The sequence below is a fragment of the Macaca thibetana genome, chromosome 4 (genome assembly GCF_024542745.1).
Source record: "Macaca thibetana thibetana isolate TM-01 chromosome 4, ASM2454274v1, whole genome shotgun sequence".
Classification (NCBI taxonomy): domain Eukaryota; kingdom Metazoa; phylum Chordata; class Mammalia; order Primates; family Cercopithecidae; genus Macaca; species Macaca thibetana.
The window spans coordinates 3,026,092-3,051,841 of NC_065581.1; the positions used below are offsets into that span (position 1 = coordinate 3,026,092).

A 25,750-nucleotide genomic window follows, 5' to 3' on the forward strand; every position below is an offset into this window, starting at 1 on the left:
GGCTGGAGTGCAATGGCGCGATTTGGGCTCACTGCAACCTCCGCCTTCGCCTAACAGCCCTGTAGTACAAAAATAACAATAGGGAACATTTTAATGGGGGGTGGGCTAATTTTGTTAAATTTACTTTTTGATGCCACCACATTTTGTTGCTAGTGTTAATGAAATGCCACCGATGGCTGGCTGCCAATGTATATATTCTGTGTCTCTTCTTAATTAGGAAAAACATTTGTTCCTTCCATTACCTCAAGTTTGCCCGGCATGGTCAGTTTTACCATTAGTCACCACAAGCACAGTGCTAATTAGTTTTCCAGACCTAAGAAAACGTTTGAGATCAGAATTGGGGTGTGGGGGGTATAAGGGTACTGATGACTCCAAAATAAGAAAGGAAAATTGCAATAGTAAAATGAATGTTTATTTAAATGTCTATAGAATATATCATATCAATTAGTCAAAGACAACTCAACTTTTATATTGTAATGTATAAATTATAATTAATGTAAAAAGCTAAAATAGAAAATGAAACATGTTTAATATGATATGAGACTGTTCCTCCAAAAGAGTGCCAGTGACCTCCAGAGCTCCAGCTGGCTCCATTCATCACCCACTTTTAGTATCATTTTCTGGTTATGAAGAATTGGGCAGCATTATTTTTTTGAGACCGAGTCTTGCTGTGACCCCCGGGCTGGAGTACAATAGCTCCATCTCAGCTCATTGCAACCTGCGCCTCCCCGGTTCAAGCGATTCTCCTGCCCTAGCCTCCCAAATAGCTGGGCCTATAGGCGTGTGCCACCATGCCTGGCTAACTTTTGTATTTTTAGTAGAGACAGGGTTTTACCATGTTGGCCAGGCTGATCTCAAACTCCTGACCTCAAGTGATCCGTCCGCCTCGGCCTCCCAAAGTGCTGGACTTACAGGTGTGAACCACTGGGCCCACCCAGAATTTTTTTAATAACTGAAAGAAAGAAGAAGATTAAGGAAGATGCAGACAAATATGCAGGAGAAACACCCTCTGAGGGCAATTTAACAGAGCAGCGAATGTGGAAAGGGGAAGGGGAGGTGCTCCTTTTATGCCCAGTTTCCTTGGGAGGAAATCGGGTAGGTGGTCAGGGGTTGCGGGCAGTCATTCCCCTTACTGACCCTCAGGGGCCTCAAGGCCAAGAGCAACTTGGTTGCTGTACATGGGTTAGGGAAGAGGGGAGAGTTAGGGTGCATGATAGGATAGAGAGGCAATGTACAAATGGATATTTCTATGTACTTGGTCTTTCAAAATTCAAAATTTGCTAACTCATGAATACTTGCATACTGACATAATTTACAGATACCGTTTAAGGTTGGATAGTTTTGTAATTAATGAGGCATTGTGGATCTCATTGAGAGGCCAATACTGACTCTATGAGTGAAAAACCACCAATTGTTTTTTCTCTGTTCTCACGGCACAACAACCAACACAGAAGATTACCGTCTACCTGCAGATAGTGTCAGATCCCACAGGGTGAGGCTCAGTCCCCCAGGCTCTCCCCACCACCTTCAGATGCCAACTGCAAGTGCCAGGCTGTGCCTCTGACCAACTGGCTATAAATCCGGGATTCCAGGGTCTCCTCTTTGGGTTCAATTAATTTGCCAGAGCAGCTCACAGAACTCAGGGAAATACTCACCTACATTTCTTGGTTTATTATAAAGGATATTACAAAGGTTACAGGTGAAGAGGTGCCTAGAGTGAGGTATGGGCAAGGGATCCATGCCCTCCCAGGACATGCCCCACCCCCAGTAGCCTCTATATTTTCAGTTACCTAAAGGTCTCCAAACCCAGTCCTTTTGGGTTAGTTTTTTATGGAGGCTTCATTATGTAGGCCTGATTGACTAAATCATTAGCCACTGGTGATCAACTTAAGCTTCAGGCCCTCTCCTCTCCAGGGAAGGTGGGGGATAGGGCTGAAAGTCCCAACCCTCTGATCATGCCATGGTCTTTCCAGTGACCAGCCCCATCCTGAAGCTATCTAGGGACTGCCAGCCACCAGCTGACTCATTAGCATAAAAAGATATCACTTTGGAGACTTTAAGGATTTTAGGAGTTGTATGCCAGAAAACGAGTTTGAACATATACTTCATAAAATCACACTGACCTTCGAGAAATGAAGCTGAAAACAGCATAGGCTGAGGCCATCCATGGTGGGGAACGCCCAGGCTGAGGATGAGACAAGGGAGTGAGGACAGAGGCTGAGCGGCTCCGGAGCTGAGTCAACAAATGAGCTGCTAAAAATGACCAGAGATTAATGCAAGAATCAGAATCTGTGACACAATCTCAGATCTGGCTGAAAGGCCTTGATGGGGAAGCAGGACAAAGAGACTAGGATGTATATGTCAGAGGTGGGTTACAAGGAGACCTCTGCCCTGCAGGGCTGACTCAGAGAAACCTAGGTTGCTGGTACTCTGAGCCCAGCCTGAGACAGAGATTTCCATTGTAGCTACCTGCAGTTGTAAATTTAGCTTACTGATCCAGACTAGTCCTCAGTGACATTGTAAGTAAGGGTGGTTACATCTCCTTTTTGTTCTGTGAAAGGAAGATAAAAATCTCAGGGCCCCAAACTTGTTAAGTCAAAGGGAAAAGCTTGGGAACTGAGTCGTGCAAAGACTGCCTTCCTTCTGTTCCTAAGTAGATAGCTACAAAGATAGAAGGCCACAAACCTCCCTAGGGGACCTTCCACGTGATTTGCCCACGAAGAAATTCCATGTAGGTCCCTAGATCTTTAGCCTAAAACAGTTCTGTTGAATTTCACCCTGACAACGTGAATTCACAGCTCATCTTCATAGGTAAAGGACAAAGACAGGACTAGATCCTCCCTCCACTCACTAGAGACAAATGCATGTTTGGCTGCTTCCTGTACCCTGTGATTACTTTATCTAATGTAAAACTGCAGATTCACTGAGACAAATGCATAATTGACTGGCCTTCTACCTCCTCCTTTCAGACGTAAAATGTGCATTCAGTGAAATGCTCTCCTTTTATCTACCCGACCATTTTTTCTTTCCTCTTTCCCCCACTGCCACTTTTTCTCCTTTCAATATTGACGTCTCCAGACCCTTTTTGGAAAAAGCACAGATCACAGAGGTTCCCGTGGTTTTGTGTTCTTTATCCCCCCCACCAAGTGTGTCTTCAACCTTGGCAAAATAAACCTCTAAAATGACTGAGACTCACCTTGGTCATTTTCTTTGATTTAGAGTTCTTTTGTACCTCTCACTTTCCTACCACCATACTGGGCAAACAGGCTCCACCCCCTTAAATTCTGTACTCTAAGGACACACTTTTTTTTTTTTTTTTTTTTTTTTTTTTAAGACAGAGTTTCACTCTTGTTGCCCAGGCTAGAGGGCAATGGCTCGATCTCAACTCCCTGCAACCTCCACCTCCTGGGTTCAAGTGATTCTCCTGCCTTAGCCTCCTGAGTAGCTGGGATTACAGGCATGCACCACCATACCCGGCTAATTTTGTATTTTTAGTAGAGACGGGGTTTCACCATATTGGCCAGGCTGGTCTTGAACTCCTGACCTCAGATGATCCACCCACCTTGGCCTCCCAAAGTGGTGGGATTACAGGCATGAGCCACTGCCGTCGGCCTATAATTTTTTTTTTTAAGAGACAGTGCCCTGCTCTGTTATCCAGGAAGGAGCGTGGTGGCATGATCATGGATTACTGCAAATTTGAACTCCTGGGCTCAAGTGATCCTCCTGCCTCAGCCTCCCAAGTACCTGGGATTATAGATGCAAGCCACCACAACGGGCCAATACTTTCATTTTTAGTTTTTTTTTTTTTTTTTTTGAGACGAAGTCTCGCTCTGTTGCCCAGGTTGGAGTGCAGTGGCCAGATCTCAGCTCACTGCAAGCTCCACCTCCCAGGTTTACGCCATTCTCCTGCCTCAGCCTCCTGAGTAGCTGGGACTACAGGCTCCCGCCACCTCGCCCGGCTAGTTTTTTGTATTTTTTTTTTTTTAGTAGAGACGGGGTTTCACCGTGTTAGCCAGGATGGTCTCGATCTCCTGACCTCGTGATCCACCCGTCTCGGCCTCCCAATGTGCTGGGGTTACAGGCTTGAGCCACCGCGCCCGGCCTCATTTTTAGTTTTTGTAGAGAGGAGATCTCACTGAAAGGTTCTCCCCGAGGCCTGAAAACTTAAAGGAATGAATAACTCCTCCCTTCCCAGGCCCAGTCCCAAGGTGCCAGGCCCGTTGTGCCAGAGTGTGTGTCAGCAAGATAGTAGAAGCAGGACGAGAGCTGGCTGGAAGATACGTATCCCCTGAAGACCGAGAGAGGCTATCCGGGTACCACGGAGCAGTTACATCAGACTGACGCAATTCTTGTTTACAAGAGACTATAAAACCCCTGCCCTGTCCTCATTTGGTGCTGAGGACATTTTAGGCCTCAGCCTGCCTGCACCCAGGCACTCATTAAAACAGTGTGTGGCTCCAAACCGCCTCGTGTTCTCTGTTGGCGCACTCTCGGGGTTCGAACCAATACAAGAACATTTTACTCACTACGTTGCCAGGCCAGTCTCAAACTCTTGAGCTCAAGTAATCCTCCTGCCTCAGTCTCCCAAAGTGCTGGGATTACAGGTGTGAGCCGCTGCACCTGGCCCCAAGGAAATACTCGAATACCGATCAATGAAGCCCTTTTTCTGACGAAAAGCTCTTTCAAGAATGTTTACATGGAGCCACAGACTTTTCCTGGTTGTAAAGAACCTAAAGATTGTAGATTTAAAAATTAAAAGATATTCCGGCCGGGTGCGGTAACTCACACCTGTAATCCCAGCACTTTGGAAGGCCGAGGTGGTGGATCATCAGGAGATCAAGACCATCCTGGCTAACACATTGAAACGCTGTCTCCACTAAAAATACAAAAAATTAGCCTGGCGCGGTGGCAGGTGCCTGTAGTCCCAGCTAGTCGGGAGGCTGAGTCAGGAGAATGGTGTGAACCTGGGAGGCGGAGCTTGCAGTGAGCCGAGTTCACACCACTTCTCTCCAGCCTGACAGAGGGAGACTCAGTCTCGAAGAAAAAAAAAAATTAAAAGATATTCCAAAATTATCATGGTTTATCTTTGCAGAATCCCTGACAGGAAGTTATATAGCCTATCCTTGAACACCTCCCTTGACAAGGTGCTCTTACAGAGCTAGTTATTGCACACACATGTGACGAGTAATTTACATGTGCATTTCATTTAATCCTCATAATACCCTTCTGAAGTGGCCACCATGATCACCGTTTTTGGGACAAAGAAGTTATGGCTCAGAGAGATTAAAATCCTTGCCCAAGGCCATATAACTAGGAAGTAAAAAACATAACTTACTTTAGGAACACAGCTTCATCTTGTTCCAGAGGCTGTGCTGTTTCCACTCTGGGGCAGGCAGGACTCTAAGGTGGCCCAAGATTCACCGGGCTCATGGTATATACTGTTGGTAAAATGAGTCAAACTCTGTAAAATATTCGAAGAGGTTTATTCTGAGCCAAACATGAGTGACTAATGGCCCATGAGACCATCCTCAGGAGGTCTTGAGAACATGTACCCAAGGTGGTCAGGGTCCAGTTTGCTTTTATACATTTTAGGGACACACAAGGCATCAATCAATACATATAACATATACATTGGTTTGGTCTGGAAGGGCAGGACAACTGGAGGGAGGGGGGCTTCCAAGTCATAGATAGATTCAAAGGTTTTCTGACAACTGGTTGAAAGAGTTATCAATAGAAAGGAATGCCTGGGTTATGATAAGGGGTTGTGGAGACCAAGGTTTTATCATGCAGATGAAGCCTTCAGGTAGCTGGCCTCAGAGAGAATAGATTGTAAATATTTCTCATCAGACTTGAGAGTCTGTTCTATCAGCAATTCCAAAAGGGAGGAGGGAATGTAGAGACATGTCCAGCTCCCACTTCCCATCATTGCCTGAATTAGTTTTTCAGGTTAACTTTGAAAGACCTCGGCTGAGAGGAGGGTTCCATTCAGATGGCTGGGGGGCCTTAGAATTTTATTTTTGTTTTACAACACTCACCTTTTTCCGGTTGTTCAATCAAGCATAAATCTAGGTACTGCTGTGACAGAATTTTCCAGATGCAGTTAAGTTTCCAAGACCTTCAGATAGAGAGATGATCTCATTGGCCTCCCCTAATTACTTGAGCCCTTCTGAAGAAGAGGATTTCTCCACACTTTGACAGAAAGGATATTCGAGTTTGGAAGCAGTAGAGACCCTTTCCTGATGACCTTGACGGATCAGCTAGCCTGCTACGGAGAGGGCCGCGTGGCAGGGAACAGAAGGCAGCCCTTAGGAGCAGGAAGCAGCCTCTGGTCAAAGGCCAGCAAGAAAACAGGAACCTCGGCCTATGACCCTGACGACCTGGACCCTGCTGAGCATGTGAACAAGCATGGGAGAGGCCCCTGAGCTCCTGATGAGTGCAGCCCTCCCAGCCCTGCTGCACTCCCGACCAGACCAAGACCAATGGAAACTGTGAGGTGTGTGTGTTAAGCTGCTGACTTTGTGGTAACCTGTTACAATAGCAAACTAGTACACGATTTCTTCTTTGATGAGTGATGTAGGTCAGGTGCCCCAAAGCACACCCTGAGGCTAGGATCTGAGTGGAAGTTGATGAGGGCAAGTGTCTGTCCTGGGAAGCGCTGGAAGTGCTGTAGGGAACAGAGCCAAGAAGGAGAAGGAAGCCAGGGGGCTGCCTCAGAACAGGTTACTGCTGCAGGTGGCAAGGGTTCAACCCAGGGGCATCTGTCAGAGACAAGGCAGAACTGCACTCTGCGTTGCCCCACCTGAGGGGACGGGAACTCGCTATTTAGCCTCCAGTCTGTCAGTAAATGGGGCCTCTTTCCAAAGGGGTTTACCTTGCTGCACAAATGAGCCCTGGGGCAGGTCACAGTTTTTTTCAGTAAGAAGCCATCGGCAGGTCTGAGAAAAACCATGGCCAAAGGCACAGAGTGGGTCCAACAGTGTCTGCTACAAAGAAGGTTGATGGGAAAGTCCTTGTATCTACTGACAGTGGCCTTCAGCGATTGGTCCTGCTGTGTCCCCTTAGCTGACACGTCTGTCTTCTGCAGCTGCCATTCAGATTCCTGTCATTTTCATGCTGCAGCAGTGCTCTCCTCATTAGCTAAGCATTTCCAGTCCCTCTCTGGACCCACCATGAAGCAGGATTTTAAATACTTTGTAATCTAGAGAGGCACTGGATTCAGAACTGAATGCAAAGGCCAAAGATGCTCTCACTCATTTAGTTGTTCTTGTTTGAAGGCTGGGAAGATGCAGGTCTGATTATGTCACCACTGGAGAGCCTCATCACACTGGTGACTCACAGGAAGCTGTCCTGGTTCTTTGTGCAGCTGCTGCAAAACATTTCACTTTCCCCGCCCCTCTCCTCTTAGTGTATGGATGCTAGGCAAGGGCATGTCATCTGCTGGGTGAGCTCAGGCACTGTGAGCGCGCGGTACTGCTGGCTGCCCCAGCTGGTGAGGGGCGCAAAGCCGGGCATGAAGAAGTGCAGGCGCGGGAAGGGCACCATGTTCACCGCCAGCTTGCACAGGTCTGCGTTCAGCTGGCCCGGGAAGCGCAGGCAGGTGGTGACCCCGCTCATGGTGGCCGACACCAGGTGGTTGAGGTCCCCGTAGGTGGGGGTGGTCAGCTTCAGGGTGTGGAAGCAGATGTCGTACAGGGTCTCGTTATCAATGCAGTAGGTTTCATCTGTGTTTTCCACCAGCTGGTGGACAGAGAGGGTGGCGTTGTAGGGCTCCACCACCGTGTCTGACACCTTGGGTGAGGACATGACGCTGAAGGTGTTCATGATGCGGTCTGGGTACTCTTCCCGGATCTTGCTGATGAGCAGGGTGCCCATCCCGGACCCGGTGCCGCCCCCCAGAGAGTGGGTCAGCTGGAAGCCCTGGAGACAGTCACAGCTCTCTGACTCCTTCCTCACCACGTCCAGGACTGAGTCAACCAGCTCGGCTCCCTCTGGCCCAGTTATTCCCAGCTCCGCTCTGGCCTGCCTAAAACATGTCATTTTGACTACAGAGGAGAAGGTAGGACTGGTCTTAGACTGGCAGATTCTTCTCTTTTGAATACTCTTCTTTTACCTAAAGAAATATTTTTCTTTTTCTTTTTTGTATTTTTTTGAGATGGAGTCATGCTCTGTCCTCCAGGCTGGAGTGCAGCATTGCAATCTTGGCTTACTGCAACCTCTGCCTCCCAGGTTCAGGCAATTCTCCTGCCTCAGCCTCCCTAGTAGCTGGGATTACAGGCACCTGTGACCATGCCCAGCTAATTTTTATATTGTTAGTAGAGACAGGGTTTCACCATGTTGGGCAGTCTGGTCCCAAACTCCTGACCTCAGGTGATTTACCCACCTTGGCCTCCCAAAGTGCTGGGATTACAGGCGTGAGCCACCTCACCTGGCCGGAAATATTTTTGTATGTCAGTAACTCTCAAAAACACTCGGGATCATAATAAAGTTAGAAGTTTAGCAAATCTGAGGCCATTGATTGAGGAAGAGGATAGGGTTAGAAAACTTAATTGGTTCTGAAATACATACATTTTTAACAGGCATTCTCTTTATACTCAAGTACAATTAAACAGGCAAAGTGAAGGCAGTGAGACTAGGAGAGAAGGTGGCCTCAGCATCTGTCTAGCTCTGGTCATAACCTGTGCTTTTGGCCCCTGACTCTTTGAAGTCCTTTGAAGTTGCCTATAGCCTATGAAGCCTGGCTTGAAGCTTTTCCTTGCTCTTTCTTCCTTCCAGTCTGAGGCTGCTCTGCAACGGAAGGGCTGCGGCAGCCCTCTGCAGGCTGGCATTGATCTGTGAGCCATGACCACCCATGGACTGTGTGGAGCTAGGCCAGGATTCAGGGCTGCCGTGGACACAGTGTCACCTTGGCACTGAACACTAAGAACTGTGCTTTGCAGGGCTGTTAGGAAGAAGGTGTCATTTGGCCAGTTCCCAGTGATCATGACTACATACCAAACACGAAGTTGTCTGGCCTGAAGATCTGGCCGAAGGGTCCAGACCTGACGGAGTCCATGGTGCCAGGCTCCAGATCCACCAGGATGGCCTGAGGTATGTATTTGTTACCTGTGGGGAATGAGAACTGACTCAGACCTGTGCTTAGGGATGGACTCACAGCAGCATTCAATTCCAGCATCTGAGACAAAAGGAGAACAGGAGATTTTCTGCTTTTAAGAAAAAGGAGGTCCTGAGCGTGCTTAACCGTGGCAAACAGGCAGGACCCTTAGGTAACCATAAAGCGTGTTTTTCCAGCAGTTGGCATTTGAAATGAATATGCAAGAAGCATGCCTTTGTCACGTGCATGTTCCTAGGACATTTCATCTCCCACATCATGGAAAACAAGGATTCCTGGGCACACACATCCTGCTACTCACCAGCAGCCTCATTGTAGTACACGTTGATTCTCTCCAGCTGCAAGTCACTGTCTCCATGGTAACTGCCTGTGGGGTCGATCCCATGCTCATCACTGATGACCTCCCAAAACTGAAATGAAACAAGAACCACACCATGGCTCTGCATCCTGAATGTCACTAAGGATGGCCTTGTCCTCCTCCCATGTCCTTGGAACAGGGGCTTTTGTGGTCAGACAGTAAGTGCTAGACAGAGAGCAAAGAGCTGCACCCCCTATTTCCTGCAGCAGCCGCTGCTGAGGGGCTTGAAAATCTGCAGAGCATCGGCCATATTATGGCGATAGACTGAAAGGCTGGGAGGGGCCCTGGAGGAGGAGGGGGCACAGCAGATGCCCTTCTAGGGAGAGGGTAGGAAGGTGGGGGCAGGGGTACAGGGAGGCTCTGTCACCCCAGGCAGGGCTAAATGCCACTGCATCCGGGATGATTGACGGGTTGTGGCAGGACTAAGGAGAGGGCGGACCCACCTGTGGCTGCCTCCAGGGATCAAGCTCTCTTGATACAGACCCCAGGTACCCCTGCAACAGTGCAGGTTTATGCCACCAATCTACATGCTGGCACTGACCACCAGAGGGACTGGGCGAAGGGCAGCAGGAGCCTGGGAGGGCGCCTGGGTGGCAGTGGAAGGAGCTGGCCATGGTGAGGGCACTGGCTCCACTGAATTTGCAGTAGGGAGGTTGTATGGGCGACATGGCGGTTCTCAAAGAGACCACGTCCACCCGTGCACCAGTCTGGCTGCTGCCTCCCCTGCTGGGCTTGGTAATTATAGCCCCCACCCAGTGCTGTCACCTGCTGCCTTGGGGATGGGCAGCAAGAGCATCATGGTATATGTCATCATGTCTAGACAGTGCCTGAGCAAGGGAGTTTATCTGACACCCTCGCCTGTGGGCGTCAGATGACCCTGTGGTCAAATAAATACAAATCCAAGCTGGGAGCAATGGCCTCCGACTGGACTTGCGACTCTTCAGGAGGGCGAGGTGAGAGAGTTGCTTGAGCCCAGGAGTCCAAATCTAACCTGGGCAACACAGAGAGACCCTGTCTCTTAAAAAAAAGGAAATTCAGACTTAGATAAAAAGAAACTAGGCCGGGCAAGGTGGCTCAGGCCTGTAATCCCAGCACTTTGGGAGGCCAAGGCGGGCAGATCACCTGAGGTCGGGAGTTTGAGACCAGCCTGAACAACATGGTGAAACCCCGTCTCTACTAAAAATACAAAATCAGCCGAGTGTGGTGGCGCGTGCCTATAATCCCAGCTACTCGGGAGGCTGAGGCAGGAGAATCACTTGAACCCAGGAGGTGGAGGTTGCAGTGAGCGGAGATTGCACCATTACACTCCAGCCTGGGCAACAAGAGCAAAACTCTGTCTCAGAAAAAACAAAAAGAAAAAAGAAACTAATCAAAAGGCTTATTGAAATACAGAGAATGCTCTGGTTTTATTAACCTGTGTGCATCCAAAATTAACTAGATAGAGCTTTTCTTTAGTAGGGTGGGGTAAGCAGGACTTGCAGAAGCTTTGTTATGGAGGAGGGTAAATGGATAGTAGACAGGTGGCAAAATCAGGTCTCTTCAACAGGAAATATTTTTCTCTATATTCAGCTGATTTTGCAGTTGAGCTGTTCAGGAAGACAGTGTGCCTCTGAGTGCTTGCATGAAAGGCAACATTTGGGATTTATGGGTAAAAACCCAATTAAAGTTTGGTCAAGCCAAAGTCGTTGGTAAAAAATTGGCAACTGTGAGCCTGTGGTTATTCTTTCATTGTTTCAGACAGACAAAATCTGTCCTTCAATGCTGTTAGGGATGGAATAACCTTCATTGTAAGGTTGAGGCTGGTTCAGTCAGGTCTCAGGGGTGGGCTGGCCTTCACGTTCTCAATGGCCCGGAAGATCTAGCTGTGTCATCTGCTGACTGTGTTCTAGAATGACAGTTGTTAGAGAGTCTTAGAGATCAGCATTTAAGAGAGGTATACCTAGCATATGTTTAAAATAATAATTATTAATCCTTTTTTCCATTTAGAAAAGAAAGTGTAGGCTGGGCGTGGTGGCTCAAGCCTGTAATCCCAGCACTTTGGGAGGCCGAGACGGGCAGATCACAAGGTCCGGAGATCGAGACCATCCTGGCTAACCTGGTGAAACCCTGTCTCTACTAAAAATACAAAAAACTAGCCGGGCGAGGTGGTGGGCGCCTGTAGTCCCAGCTGCTCCGGAGGCTGAGGCAGGAGAATGTCGTGAACCCGGGAGGCGGAGCTTGCAGTGAGCTGAGATCCGGCCACTGCACTCCAGCCTGGGCGACAGAGCGAGACTCCATCTCAAAAAAAAAAGAAAAGAAAAGAAAAGAAAAGAAAGTACAGCTGGCTGCTAGTGCTCATTTAATTTTACATAAACACATGCTTTGAGGCCAAAGCAAATCTGACTGATTTTCAATGTGGAAGGAAAATATAAAAACTGTTTTTGAAGTTCTATTTCTAAACAGACCTAATATCAGAATCATTGGAATCATCTGAGCCATCTATTTTAGAAAAATTGGATTCATCACATGAGTCTTCGGCCAACAGCCGTTTAATGATGTTAACATCACGCATAGGAATGCTACGTTTTCTAGGCTCTGACATTTTTAGCGATCAAGGATTACTATATTTTGTAAATGGAAATACCACTACTAAAAACAGAATGCTATAAATAGAATAATGTCTTTTGTTTCCAACATCAATATGCCAGAGAAATGCAAAAGTAATAATAAAACCAAGGTCTTTCTTGGCAAAGTTATCTTAGGGTAAATGCTGCAGCCGGAAGTGCTGCTGGCGAGTGTTCTCAGGGTAAATGGGAAAAGGGTTAAAAGTTAAATTAGAGAGTAACCAAGATTTGAGGTTTGAAGGAAGCTAGCCTAAAAGGCCTTGAGACGTTGGGCCTGGAGTGTCCTTAAACGGAAGTATAAGGACAATAGTGGCCATTCAATGCATTTCCTGGTTTGCAGTCTGAATATTTTTGGTGATGGCATAGACATCAGAGAGGTGTGTGGAAACATATGCACATCGGTCACTTCTGATTGCACAATCCCAAGTGCCCTGTGGGAAGCTAGGATCATGTCCCATGCCAGTCAATTGTTGTGGGCCACTCACTGGATTTCTTTAATCCTCTGGTGATGATGTTAGTGTCTTTGGTAAGATTTCCACAGTTCTGGTTGTTTCCTGAAACAGAGCATGGAGAATGTGGGAGCCTGGGTGAACTTACTGAGTGGCCCACTACCAGCAGCTCCAGACACAAAGTTTGTCCATCCATGACCTACAGCAGCATGAAGCCTTTCCAGTGTCCTTCCAATCTTATAGCCTCTTGTTCTATGGCTTCTTGGGATCCTGATAAGGAAGGAGGGCCACAGTCTCTTTCTGGGGCTGGGATTCGGTGCCTTGGCTTGTAGATGTAAAGTTTTTGTAGCTCTTTGGATTGTCTAGTGCCTCAAAAACTTAAATCAGTGATAATCCAGTAGTAGTTAAGACAAGAAGAGAAGGCAGGCTAATTAAAGATTTGAAAAGCACCAAGAGGATTAGCTAAATAACAGGATCTATTCCAACCAGCAGGCATGCTTTTTCCTTCCCTGCCCAGCCCCCTTCCCGTAGGAGACAATTTGTAGATCAAAGAGGTCATGTTCACTCAAAGCTTGCACTCCTGTTCAAGAGCACGTTCCAAATATTATGGTGCTTGGATATCCTTCTCAGATTGCCCTGAACCCACTTGCAATGCCTAATGGACCTTTCTCCCTGGGTCAGTCCTCCTGAGGGTAGGCCATGCCTGTAGTGTGCACCCCTAGAATCAAGAGGCGCTCCAGGGGTAGCTGCCTGTGAAAATGATGGAGTTTGGACTTGTAGTCTAGGATATCCACAAACATGCACCCAAACCACAGTAAAAACTGTGAACAACAAAGCTTATGTGAGCTTCACTGGTCAGTAACATTCCGTGTGTATTGTCATATGTTGATATTGGGAAAGTAATGTGTGCTGACTCCACAAGAAAAAAAACAAAAAAAAAACATTTGACTCCCCCGGACTCCACTGCAGGCACTTTTCCCTTGGCTGGTTTTGATTTGTATCCATGTAAAAAAAAATCATTACTGTAAGTATAATAGATTTCAGTTAAGTTCTGTGACTCCTTCTAGTAAATTATCAAACCTAAGCGTGATCTTGGAGACCCTTGTATTTGCAATTGGTTTCAGAAGCAACAGTGGTCTTAATGACGGTTCCCTCTGACATTACAGGTCGCCAAAACACTTCACAGTAGGTGTCAGAGGTGGGATTCACTAGCCCCACCCTGACTTGCTGAAACATGTGGTTTGAGAGGAAGAAGGAGGAAAGGGCTGGGGGTGATTAAAGGGTTGGTGGTGATGAACCTTTGATTACTGGATGGCCACAGGGTTGCCGATGGTATGGAATTAATGCTGTGCTGCAATTAGTTGCTGGAGGCAGAAGTTACCAAAGGAATTTAGAAATAATGGCTCCATTTCTGAGGAGATGGTACTGGATAAATAAGGAAATGAAAAGTAACAAGGAACAAGCTAGTACCAGTCTCTTGGTTATTGTTATCTGTAATAACTAAAATAAAAGTGAGAGTATTGGGATGGATCCTGAGGCTGACCTAAGCTTGGATTCAGGTGGGTCCAAGCTATAGCCACTAATGTCAGTGTTACCACCAGAGGGAACAGTTAAGCAGAACAAACCAATAACTAAGATGTGAAGGAGAATGGGGGAAGGACAGAGAAGAAAGTCAAGGGACTCATCCCAGCAGGGCAGAAATCCTTCAGTGGTTATTAATGGGATGAATACAGCAGACACTGATGGAGTGAAGACAAAAGTCTTAGTGCAGCACTCTCAGAAACTGTAGGGACTGATGGGAGCCCCTGCTTATCCCCCAGCAGTGAAGGGCTTTTATTTATTTATTTATTTTTGTTGAGACAGAGTCTTGCTGTGTCGCCCAGGCTGGAGTGCAGTGGCATGATCTTGGCTCACTGCAACCTCCGCCTCCCAGATTCAAGCGATTCTCCTGCCCCAGCCTCCCAAGTAGCTGGAATTACAGGCACATGCCACCAGGCTCGGCTAAGTTTTGTATTTTTAGTAGAGACGGGGTTTCACCATGTTGACCAGGCTGGTCTTGAACTCCTGACCTCAGGTGATCTGCCTGTCTCAGTCTCCCAAAGTGCAGGGATTACAGGTGTGTGCCACCATGCCCGGCCATGAAGGGCTTTAAATAAATCTGCTTTATTCACTTTAAACAAACTCTGCTTCATAGTTTGGAGGAATTTTAAAAGCCAGCAAGCAAGGATGACAATGAGAAACCTGATTCTGAATCACCGAGACAGTGGTCCTGCAATCTAATCAGGATGAAGACTGACAAAAGGGCCTGAGTCCCTTGGCCCCATCTTCAGCTGGGGAACTGAGGGTGTATGCATGCATGTGGGTAAATGGTCAGCAGGTGGAGAAGAGACATTTCTAGGACTCCTTGACACAGGAGGCCCATGCACTGTAATTCCAAAACCCGTTGGAGTTCTAAGGGGCTATAGTTAGATTGAGAGGATATGGGAATGAAGTATTGAAGAAATTAAGTGAAAGTTTGGATGAAATTTGCAATGTCTGAACGGACTTTATGTGAAGTGGTGGTATCTCCTTTACCTGAGTTCATTAAGCAGATGGATATTGAGTCTGACTGGGGAATGCTTCCCTCACCTAGTATTATAAAACATTAAGCATGTAAATCTGCCCTTCAGCCAATATTGGTTGAACGATGCCAAAAACAGGAATGAAGAAAATTACCTGAGCCCATGCAGGTTGTTAATGTTACTAGAGTGATGATGGAGACAGATTATCTGTGCAATGTGCCTGTGTGGAGGGCAGGCTGGAACTTATGGCGGTAGTCTCTGAGAGCCATCCAGTGATGACCACTGGGATTTCTGGACTAGGAAAATTCCGTTCAAAAGGCAATTAGTTACTAGCCTTCTACTGGACATTAATTGAAACTGCCTTATGACTGAAGGACATAAACTGATCTTAAAACCTGAAATATTCGGAATGTCTTGGACGGTGTCAGAGAAACACTCTAATGGAGAAAACAGTGCTCAGAAAAGCTCCATAATAAAATGGAACTGGTTTATAGAGGATCATGGTACCAGGGGAATGCGAGGAGGAGACACTTGCGAGCAGGGAGCCTCTTCTCCACTAGCATTGGCTTTGGAACCACCCGAGGAGCTGCTGGGCCCTACAACCAGTTGAGTGTTACCCAAAAACAACTTTTCTTAATCAGCAAAGAGCTACTTGGTTTATGGATGGCAGTTCCAACGTGAGCAGACAGCATCCTGTTTGGAAGGCGCCATTCTGATTGAACAAGGTACAAACAAATCAGGTCAGCGGGCTGAGATACATGCTGTTTGCCCCTATGTTGGAGTTTTTGCCCACTCATAGGCAGTAGCCAGTGGCCTGACCATAGACTAAGCCAGATGGCAATGGAAAGCTGGCCTCTTAAAGGGATGCCCATATGGGGCACAGCCCTGTGGAAATCACTATGAGAATTTGAGGGCTACATTGAAGTAGGACATGTCAGCGCCCATCAGAATGCCCTTCCAGGATGAGAAAGTGGTTGGAATTGGCAAGTGGGCATCCTGTGCACTTGCTTGGGCGGCCACCTGGGTTCATGGAATGAGTGGATGGGGGTAGTGGGGATGCTGTGGTGTAGACATGGCTGAATCCAGACACGTTCCTCTTGTGCTCTCTGAGGCACACAATAACAGCTGCTCAGTCAGCCAGCAAGAGAAGTAGAGACTGCAGATGGCAATGGGGCAGATTCTCCAGGGTAAGGCCCTGCCCAGAGCTGCCAGGTTGGTCTGATGCTGATGGCCCCTGGGGTCTACAAACGGGTCCTGACAGGAATAGGCACCTGCTCTGGACTGGGTGTTGGCCAGTGGTAGATGCAGATGTTCAAAATACTATGCAAGGACTGGAATTGAAAATATTGCCCCAGTTTAGACCACTGAATCACACTGAAACTGCATTTGCAAAATTATGACAGTAAGAGAAATCTGACATAGCTGACTCTGTCTGGCTTCTAACCTCTAAGCTGTCCTCGTTCGTTCCTGGGCATAGGCTGAGCTAACCTAGAGAGGAATTTAGCTCATAGGTTAACCTTAAGGCAAGCTTGGTAATAGCCCTTTCCAAAACTACACCCTCCTTGTCCTAGGATCAAATTACTTTTTTAACACTAATGAAAGGCCACAGATTAAGATTGGGAAGGGGTCCGAACTCTGCTAAGATACAGGCATAGTGAAACAATAACTAGAAATTGTTCTACAGGGCATAAGAGTCATAACCTCTCCAGTTGCTCCTGTGGTTAACATCACTATTGTCAAACCCAAGACTGGTGTTCAAACTCCTGATGAACCAGGTGGCACCATCCAGAATGGGAAACTGGCTCAACTAGTTTTATGATCCCACACAGGAACTCAAGAACAGCAGGAAGGCAGCTTCAGCCCCCTGTGATTTTATCCTCAACCCAACCAATCAGCATTCCCCGTTCCCTAGCCCCCTCTCTGCCAAATTATCCTTTGAAAACCCTAGTCTCTGAATTTCTAAGGAGAGTGATTTGAGTAGTCAACTCTTCCCTTTTGGCCAACCCTGTGATTGTTAAACTCTTCTTTCTTTCTTTCTTTCTTTCTTTCTTTCTTTCTTTCTTTCTTTCTTTCTTTCTTTCTTTCTTTCTTTCTTTCTTTCTTTCTTTCTTTCTCTTTCTTCCTTCCTTCCTTCCTTCCTTCCTTCCTTCCTACCTTCCTTCCTTCCTTCCTTCCCTCCCTCCCTCCCTCCCTCCCTCCCTTCCTTCCTTCCTTCCTTCCTTCTCTCTCTCTCTTTCTCTCTTTCTCTCTTTCTCTCTTTCTCTCTTTCTTTCTTTCTTTCTTTCTTTCTTTCTTTCTTTCTTTCTTTCTTTCTTTCTTTCTTTCTTTCTTTCTTTCTTTCTTTCTTTCTTCCTTCCTTCCTTCCTCCTTCCTCCCTCCCTCCCTCCCTCCCTCCCTCCCTCCCTCCCTCCCTCCCTCCCTTCCTTCCTTCCTTCCTTCCTTCCTTCCTTCTCTCTCTCTCTCTTTCTCTCTTTCTTTCTTTCTTTCTTTTTCTTTCTTCTTTCAATGGAGTCTTGCTCTTGTTGAGCCAGCTGGAGTGCAGTGGCACAATCTTGGCTCACTGCAACCTCTGCTTCCCGGGTTCAAGCGATTCTCCTGCCTCAGCCTCCTGAGTAACTGGGATTACAGGCATCTGCCACCACGCCCGGCTAACTTTTTTCTATTTTTAGTAGAGGCGGAGTTTCACCATGTTGGCCAGGCTGGTCTCGAACTCCTGACCTCAGGTGACCCACCTGCCTCGGCCTCCCTAAGTGCTGGGATTACAGGCGTGAGCCACTGCACCCGGCCGTTAAACTTTTTCTATTGCAAAAAATCTGCTATTCTCAGTGCATTGGCTTTTCTGGTCAGAAGGCAGGATGAACCGATCAGGCAATTATGTTTCTTTGAAATACACTTTCACCCTCAGAATAAAAGTTTGATAGAGAAGTGGAACAGGCAGATGAAACATGTGTTGTCTGAAACAGGGTGATAAAGGCAGGAAGGGCTGGCTTACACGCCTTCATGTGCACACTCCACAAGAGGGACCCAAGGGAGTGCACGCTGGACGCAGTCCTCAACTTTCCTGTGGGATCTGGGGAGGCAGGGATGGGGGGATGCTACTGTGACCACACAGTTCTTCCCTATGTCACTTCACCTTCCGTTTTTCCTACCTGATACAGCAGCTCCAGGATCATGGCAGCAGTGGTAGGTGCCAGAAGGAGGGATGGTCCCTAAGCAAGAAGCTAGAACCAGGCCTTTAAAGCTTGTGTCAGAAATCCTGGGGGCCTGATGGTGTGGGCTGGGCCTTCACCCTGTCTGGTAAAATTGGGGTTAGCGGTGAATGCAGCTGTGTCACCTGGTTGTTGGGAGAGCTCACTAGTTCTGTGCCTGTGTGCCCCTATCCTATATGAGTGGGAGCGGACTGAGGAGGAAGTCCCTGCTTCACCATGCTTGCTTCTGGTGGTCTATCCCGGCATAGTGGCCCAACCTAACGTCCTTTCCAAAGATGGAAACGCTGGTAAAAATACAGTGATAAATAGAGAGAAGGGGAAAGGCAGCTAAGAGCAGAGGGATGAATAAATGGTTTACACCATGAGGGAGATCCGATATTTACATTGGCGCTTCAAGAAAGACTCCGAGCGAGAGACGATATCGTCTCTTTTATTTTGTCTGTTTTGGTTTTTTTAGACAGAGTTTCACTCTTGTTGCCCAGGCTGGAGTGCAATGGTGTGATCTCGGGTCACTGTAACCTCTGCCTCCTGGATTCAAGCAATTCTCCTGCCTCAGCCTCTCAGGTAGCTGGGATTACAGGCATGCACCACCATGCCTGGCTAAGTTTTGTATTATTAGTAGAGACGGGGTTTTACCATGTTGACCAGACTGGTCTCGAACTCCTGACCTTGGGTGATCCACCCACCTTGGCCTCCCAAAGCGCTGGAATTATAGGTGTGAGTCACTGCTACTGGCCAATACTGTCTCTTACCACAGTTATATACCTGATGCCTGAAAAGGTGGAGCTATGAATTGCTGAGACTGCCTGTGCCTTTGGAACCTGACCGTGTGAATGAAAGTCTGCAAACCTGAGTGTTAGCACTCGGGAAACATTTTGGTCATATGATATAATGATTGATGGTCATAGGACTGATGATTGATGGACATTTTGGTCATACGATATGATGAAACTAGAGTAATTGATAATGACTAAGTAGGACTCTGGTAACATGATGATGTCTTTTGGCTTTTATTTTTCAGGTTACCATACTGTGATGTGATGTAACACTGGCCTTATTACCAATAAGAGTCAACTACCTTATATAAACAAGTCTTAGAATAATGCTGATAGTGACGATCAAATATATTGAGAGACTGAGTTAAAACCTCTTCAGGTTGTAATAAAATGACTGGCCTGAGGAAGCACTGAGTTTAACTGACCATTACCTAATTTCTATGCTGAGTAACTCAGTATAAATTTATCAGAAGGTACAAATAACAGCAGATCAAGGGAGGAAAATAGTAATCAAATTATTAACAGTATAAAAATATGAAAACGTATGTAATGGCTTTATAGGACAGACGAGTTGCCCACTATTGCTCTATCTGTCTAATAAACACTACACTAACTATAGATGCCGAAACAAAGATGATTGTTTTGCTGTATAAGAAAGTCTTGGTCAAATGCCAGAGGGTAGCTTACGTAGTGAAAAGTTGATTTTGCCCAAAGAGAGGTCCAGCCTTTGCCCTTGGCTCCTGGGAGGTGATCTCTAAGCCCCTGGAATGTCCTGACTAACTGGACATTCTTTGCTTTGCGGGGTTTAGCCACCAGACAGTCTAACAGTGTGATTCATGACACACGCTTTGTGTCACATGGGATCAGTTCCAATCTCCCAGGGACTGGAGATGAAAGGTACGAGCCCTGCCTCCGAGAGGAGCTGGGCAGTAAAGGCCAGTCATGTGGGCAGTGTGTGGTCAAGTCCGGATAAAAACTCTGGACCCCAAAGGCTCAGGTGGGCTTTCCTGGTTGGTGATGCTCTGGGCACGTTGTCACACATCAATGCCAGTGAGGGCAGAGTTAACAGTGTGCAGGATTCCACCGGGAAAGGACAACCCGAACCTTTGCATTTGGGCCCCTGTTGGTCTCCACCTCATGTGTCTCCTCCATTGGTTGATTTTAAGCTGTATTCTATTCTCCATAATAAACCATAGCTGTGAGTACAGCAGCATTCAGTGAGTTCTGGGAGTCCTTCAAGCAAACTGTTGAAGCTGAGGTTGGTTTGGCGAACCCTCCAAACTTGTACTTGATGTCAGAAATGAGGGCAATCTTCTATGTGGACACTGTGTGTCCTCTAAAGCTTCATAAAGTGCCCTAACTTGCTTGGAAAATTAAGGGAATGCTTACGTATTGAGTGATGAAAACCCCAGCCTTCCACTCTGCTCTTACGGTGCCGGCAGCCAGGAATAAGGAGCAGGACACTGGTGTGTTCTACTCTGGGGAATGTGATCAGCTCAAGAAAGAGCGAATGATAATGACTAGATCAGTTAGTGTTTGCTCTGTAACAAACCACTCCAAAATTTGGTGTTAAGATGAAGCCTTTGTTAATCACAGCTTTGCAGTTTGGCTGAGCAGTTTCTCTGCTCTGGGCCAGTTCATTTGGGCCTTTGTGTTCTAGGATAGCCTCACTGTCTTGTCCAGTGGCTGGCTTGATGTTACCTGGAACAACAGTCATGTGTCTTCCATCATCTATCAGGATAATCTAGGCTTTTGTGGTGGCAGAAAGGTCCCCAGCTGCTAATGTTCCATCTGCCAAAGCAAATCATGTGGTCAAACATAGGCTGAAGAGACGAGAAACAGCCTCCAGTTCTTGACTGACAGAGTGGCAGAGTCACCTTTCAAAGGTGTAGGCATCAGTCAGCATTCTCCAGAAACAGAACTAACAGAACCTGACATCATAAGGCAGACCAGTTTGGCCAACATGGTGAAACCCTGTCTCTACTAAAAATCCAAAAATAAGTCGGTTGTGGTAGCATGCACCTGTAGTCCCAGCTACTCGGGAGACTGAGGCAGGAGAATTTTTTGAACCTGGGAGGAGGAGGTTGCAGTGAGCCAAGACCATGCCATTGCACTGCAGCCTGGGCAACAGAGAGACTCCATCTCAAAAAAAAAAAAAAAAAGAAAAGATAGGAACCCAAACAAGCAAACAGTAAAAACGGAAACATAGAGGAAATTATGTAGGAGGAAGAAAACATCTTTGAAAACCTCGTGAATTTCCTCAGATAAGAGATGATAGAGAATTAATGAAATAAGACTAGGAAGATGTAAAAAAATAAAATTTGGAGAATAAGGAAACGTTCTTGAGAACTATATAAAAACACAAGTGAACACATGGAGACCTTGGAAAATAGGTCAAGTGAGCCTCCTAGAAAGTGCAGTAAGAAGAGTAGGAGATGGAAAACAGGAAAGAACTGATAAGAAAATGAGGACTGGCCAGGTGCAGTGGCTCACACCTGTAATCCCAGCACTTTGGGAGGTCAAGGCGGGTGGATCACATGCGGTCAGGAGTTCGAGACCAGCCTGACCAATATGGTGAAACCCCATCTCTACTAAAAATACAAAAAACTTAGCCAGGCATGGTGGCACACGCCTGTAATCCCCACTACTTGGGAGGCTGAGGCACGAGAATGCTTGAACATGGGAGGCGGAGGTTACAGTGATCCAAGATGGTGGCACTGCAATCCAGCCTGGGAGACAGAGCAAGACTCCGTCAAAGGAACGAAAGAAAGCAAGAGAGAGAGAGAGAGAAAGAAAGAAAGAAAGAAAAGAAGGAAAGAAAATGAGGACTGGGCTGGAGGTCCAACATCGGATAGATAGGAATTCCATAGGAATAATTTTTCTCTCTCTCTTTTTTTTTTTTTGAGACGGATTCTTGCTCTGTTGCCCAGGCTGGAGTGCAGTGGCCAGATCTCAGCTCACTGCAAGCTCCGCCTCCCGGGTTCACGCCATTCTCCTGCCTCAGCTTCCCGAGTAGCTGGGACTACAGGCGCCCGCCACCTCGCCCGGCTAGATTTTTGTATTTTTTAGTAGAGACGGGGTTTCACCGTGTTAGCCAGGATGGTCTCGATCTCCTGACCTCGTGATCCGCCCGTCTCGGCCTCCCAAAGTGCTGGGATTACAGGCTTGAGCCACCGCGCCCAGCCCTCTCTCTCTCTTTTTTAAACAGAGTTTTGGCTCTTGTCGCCCAGGCTGGAGCTTAATGGCGCAATCTCAGCTCACTGCAACCTCTGCCTCCTGGGTTCAAGCAATTCTCCTGAGCCTCAGCCTCCCGAGTAGCTGGGATGACAGGCTCCCACCATCATGCCTGGCTAATTTTTTTTTTTTTTTTTGTATTTTTAGTAGAGACGGGGTTTAATCGTGTTGGCTAGGTTGGTTTCCAAATCCTGACCTCAGGTGATTCGCCTGCCTTGGCCTTCCAAAGTGCTGGAATTACAGGCATGAGCCACCACAACCGGCCGAGAATAATTTTTAAAAATGAGAAACATGATCATGTATCAAGAAAAATGACCAAAGAACATGAGTTTCCAGATACAATTCTATATGATGAAGTCCATCACCTTCTTATAATCTGTACATATGATGTAGTAACTTTGAAATGAATTGTCTCAGGGTGGTTCCTGGGGAAACAGACTCAGAAGGAGATTTGCATGTGAAGCATGTCAGAGAATGACAAACGGAGGACTGGGGACGCCAGGAGTCAGGTGGTGCATTCCCAGGAAATGTCTTGGTCTGTCCTAAGTGTCTCTGGAGCTCAAACGACCGTCAGAGATGCCCCAAACTGAGGCAAGGGAACTAAACCTTTGCACTATCCCCCACTGCCCAGCACTTGCACTAAGCCGTCCCTGAGGAGGGGCTGCGACTGTGGGTGGGCTGCTCTCTTTAGCTGAAGACGACTGTAAGAGAGGGGCTCTGAGGGCCAGCAGTGGCCCCGACTCCCAGCAGCTGGGAGAATATGAAGGGGGAGTCTGTGGTCCACGTAACATCTGCTTTGTTAAACCAGAAGCTTCTAGTTTTGACTTCTTTGAAGTCTTTAATGCTCACTTGGTCAACAACCTCTAGTTATACTGCTGACCCACCACGGTCGGCTCGCAGACAGCGTGTACCTGGGGCTCCTGTGCCATGCAGCAAAAGCCGGATCGGGGAGCTCGGCGCCGAGGCCGTCAGTGGCCACAGCCACCCAGCACTGTCTGTGGGGGGAGTGTGGCGTCTCTCCAGCTCAGGGGTAGGAGGGTGACGTTAAAAGGCCTATTGTTGCTGCACAAGTCGGTAACGTGGATTTCATCCGTGATTATGCAGGCATTTTGCTATTGCTAGATCTGACTCCCACAGCCATCTCTCATTTGAGTCTCAACTCCAGCAGGGAAAAAGGGGTCCTTGTTATGAGGTCTCTCAACCCTTACTGTGTGGCTGTGCTTGTTCAAAGAACATCCAGACTATTACATTTAACTTTTTTTTTTTGAGATGGAGTCTCATTCTGTGGCCCAGGCTAGAGCCAGTGCCAAGGCTCACTGCAAGTTCTGCCGCCCGAGTTCATGCCATTCTCCTGCCTCAGCCTCCCAAGTAGCTGGGACTACAGGCACCCGCCACCATGCCTGGCTAATTTTTTTTTTTTTTTTTTGTATTTTTAGCAGACACGGGGTTTCACCTTGTTAGCCAGGATGGTCTCGATCTCCTGACCTCGTGATCTGCCTGCCTCGGCCTCCCAAAGTGCTGGGATTACAGGTGTGAGCCACCGTGCCCAGCCTACGTTAAAAAAATTTTAAGCTTACCAAAGTGACGAATTAGAAGTATTTGTATCTTAAATGACTTTTCAATTTACAAAAGATTGGTCATCTAGCACCATATAAGGAACTTCCTTATTACGCTTTAAATGTAATTCCAGTTACACAAATTCAATTAACTTCTCGTTCATTGCCAAAGCTGTTTCTATATCATATCTATATCCTATTTATTCAGTGGTGCCTGTGAAGTGCAGCAAGCTTGTGAGATGGGTAGAAGAGAAGGGAAAAACATCTACGTTGAACGTCTTCTGGGTTCTACAACCAGCTATGGTGCTACACACACACACACACACACACACACACACACACACACAAAGAGGTAGATATTATCTCCTGCTTACATGTGAGGAAGCTGGTTCACAGGGGTTAATAAAATGGCCTGGCATCACACAATGCCAGCAAAAAATCAGCAATCGCATCCCCTGCTGCCTGACAGCACATTTTCTGAAGTTTCACATCCAAGCTGTTTCCTAGGTAACCACCGTGCAGCCTCCAGGACCGTCTGCATAAATAGGGAGGAAGGGGGAATCCAGCCAGCGCCTCTCATTTCCTGCATCAACAATAGTGCAGGCCTTTGTCAGGGCGTTAATGTGGCGAAAACAGAAAGCCCCAAAGCTTGTCCGTGGGATTCTAGTTCAAATGAGATATTTCCACTCACTGAAGGGCCCAATTCATTGAGGATCTTGCCTGTCAGAGCACTGAGCCTGTTTCTATTTTTATTCACTCCCCTGCCTTTTCCTTTTCTCCCAGGTTTTTTGTTCTCACAGCAAGGAGTGAGTACTCCTCCTTGTTCACATGAGCCTGTGCCCCTAGAGAAATGCCAGGATCTGAGCAACCCACCCACTCCCCTGATAGGCAAAGGGCTCTGCAGAGTCCTCGCCGGTCCCCGGCCCTGGGACTGGCCAGGACAAGGCCCAGGGCCAGCATGACTCTGGGTCACATGGTCTATTCATCTTGGTGTGGCTTCTTTGCTTATTGTGCTCCGTCCTGTGATGGTCTCTGCAGACGGCCACAGAGACTTAAAGAACTTGCTCTCCTTTCCTTGTCGCAACAGACAGGTCTAGGTTGAAGGACTAAGTAGGCGAGGGAAATGAGGGTCATGGCAGCCCACACTCTTACCACCTTTAACAATTTGATCTCCATCCAACTGAAGCATTTCCTCTATACTTTTCTGAGAAGCTGAAAGGCACTTTGCTTTTATGAGTAGCTCTCTTCCAAAATAAATATTAATGACATTCGAGCTCATGGGTGTTGCTGAAAGCCATTTCTTTCGGCAATATTATGTGCAAATAACAGGTTGGAAATGTCGGTGGCCAGTCATATTATGTATGGTTGCATTAGTCCGTTCTGGGATTGCTGTAAATAACTACCTGAGACTGGGTAATTTACGAAGAAAAGAGGTTTAATTGACTCACAGTTCCGAAGGCTGTACAGGAAGCATGGCTGGGGAGGCCTCAGGAAACTTATAATCATGGCAGAAAGCAAAGGGGAAACAGGCATGTCTCACGTGGTGGGAGAAGGAGGAAGAGCGCGAAGGGGGAGGTGGTACACACTTTCAGACAACCAGATCTCATGAGAACTCACTCGCTAACACAAGAACAGCAAGGGGGAAATCCACCTCCATGATCCAGTCACCTCCCACCAGGCCCCTCCTCCAACACTGAGGATTACAATTCAACAGGAGATTTGGGCGGGGACACAAATCCAAGCCATCTCAATGATTAACATCTTCACTTGCCATTTCAAATATCCACGGTCAGCTGCAGTGTGGCACAGGTCGCCTTCAAGAGGCAGCAGACTAGCTGTGGTGCTGACCCACAGGGATAGGGAAGGGAAGACACAGGTATTCACTGGGAAGGAAT

General features: G+C 47.2%; 4 protein-coding genes across 41 annotated transcripts in view; 2 read left to right on the top strand and 2 right to left on the bottom strand.

Moving 5' to 3' along the window:
* PSMG4 (proteasome assembly chaperone 4) overlaps positions 1-25,750 on the top strand; it is a 201,208-nt gene that overhangs the window by 101,018 nt on the left and 74,440 nt on the right. Inside the window, exon 1 of one of the 5 annotated variants that reach the window (XM_050787287.1) lies at positions 7,652-7,655. The exons of 2 other annotated variants lie outside the window; for them this stretch is intronic. The gene's annotated coding sequence lies outside the window, so the exon portion shown is untranslated. Of the gene's footprint in view, positions 1-7,651; positions 7,656-14,170; positions 14,175-22,790; positions 22,795-25,750 lie in introns of those variants that run through there. 2 more of the 5 variants (XM_050787285.1, XM_050787288.1) reach the window with 2 other exon arrangements.
* The window catches only part of LOC126952529 (tubulin beta-2A chain), a 759,189-nt gene that overhangs the window by 9,548 nt on the left and 723,891 nt on the right, over positions 1-25,750 (bottom strand). Inside the window, exon 1 of one of the 34 annotated variants that reach the window (XM_050787236.1) lies at positions 15,849-15,858. The exons of 31 other annotated variants lie outside the window; for them this stretch is intronic. Coding sequence is in view for 1 of the 3 variants with exons in the window: in XM_050787250.1 (XP_050643207.1) it covers positions 8,992-9,052 (61 nt within the window). In the remaining 2 variants the exon portion in view is untranslated. Of the gene's footprint in view, positions 1-6,367; positions 6,378-8,991; positions 9,098-15,848; positions 15,859-25,750 lie in introns of those variants that run through there. 2 more of the 34 variants (XM_050787250.1, XM_050787243.1) reach the window with 2 other exon arrangements.
* LOC126953944 (tubulin beta chain-like) lies at positions 7,402-7,985 on the bottom strand. Its single transcript, XM_050789734.1, has one exon. The coding sequence runs from the start codon at positions 7,870-7,872 to the stop codon at positions 7,402-7,404; it is 471 nt and encodes a 156-aa protein (XP_050645691.1). The 5' UTR covers positions 7,873-7,985.
* The window catches only part of PRPF4B (pre-mRNA processing factor 4B), a 908,191-nt gene continuing 896,611 nt past the window's right edge, over positions 14,171-25,750 (top strand). The window contains exon 1 of the mRNA XM_050787193.1: positions 14,171-14,174. The gene's annotated coding sequence lies outside the window, so the exon portion shown is untranslated. The remainder of the gene's footprint in view (positions 14,175-25,750) is intronic.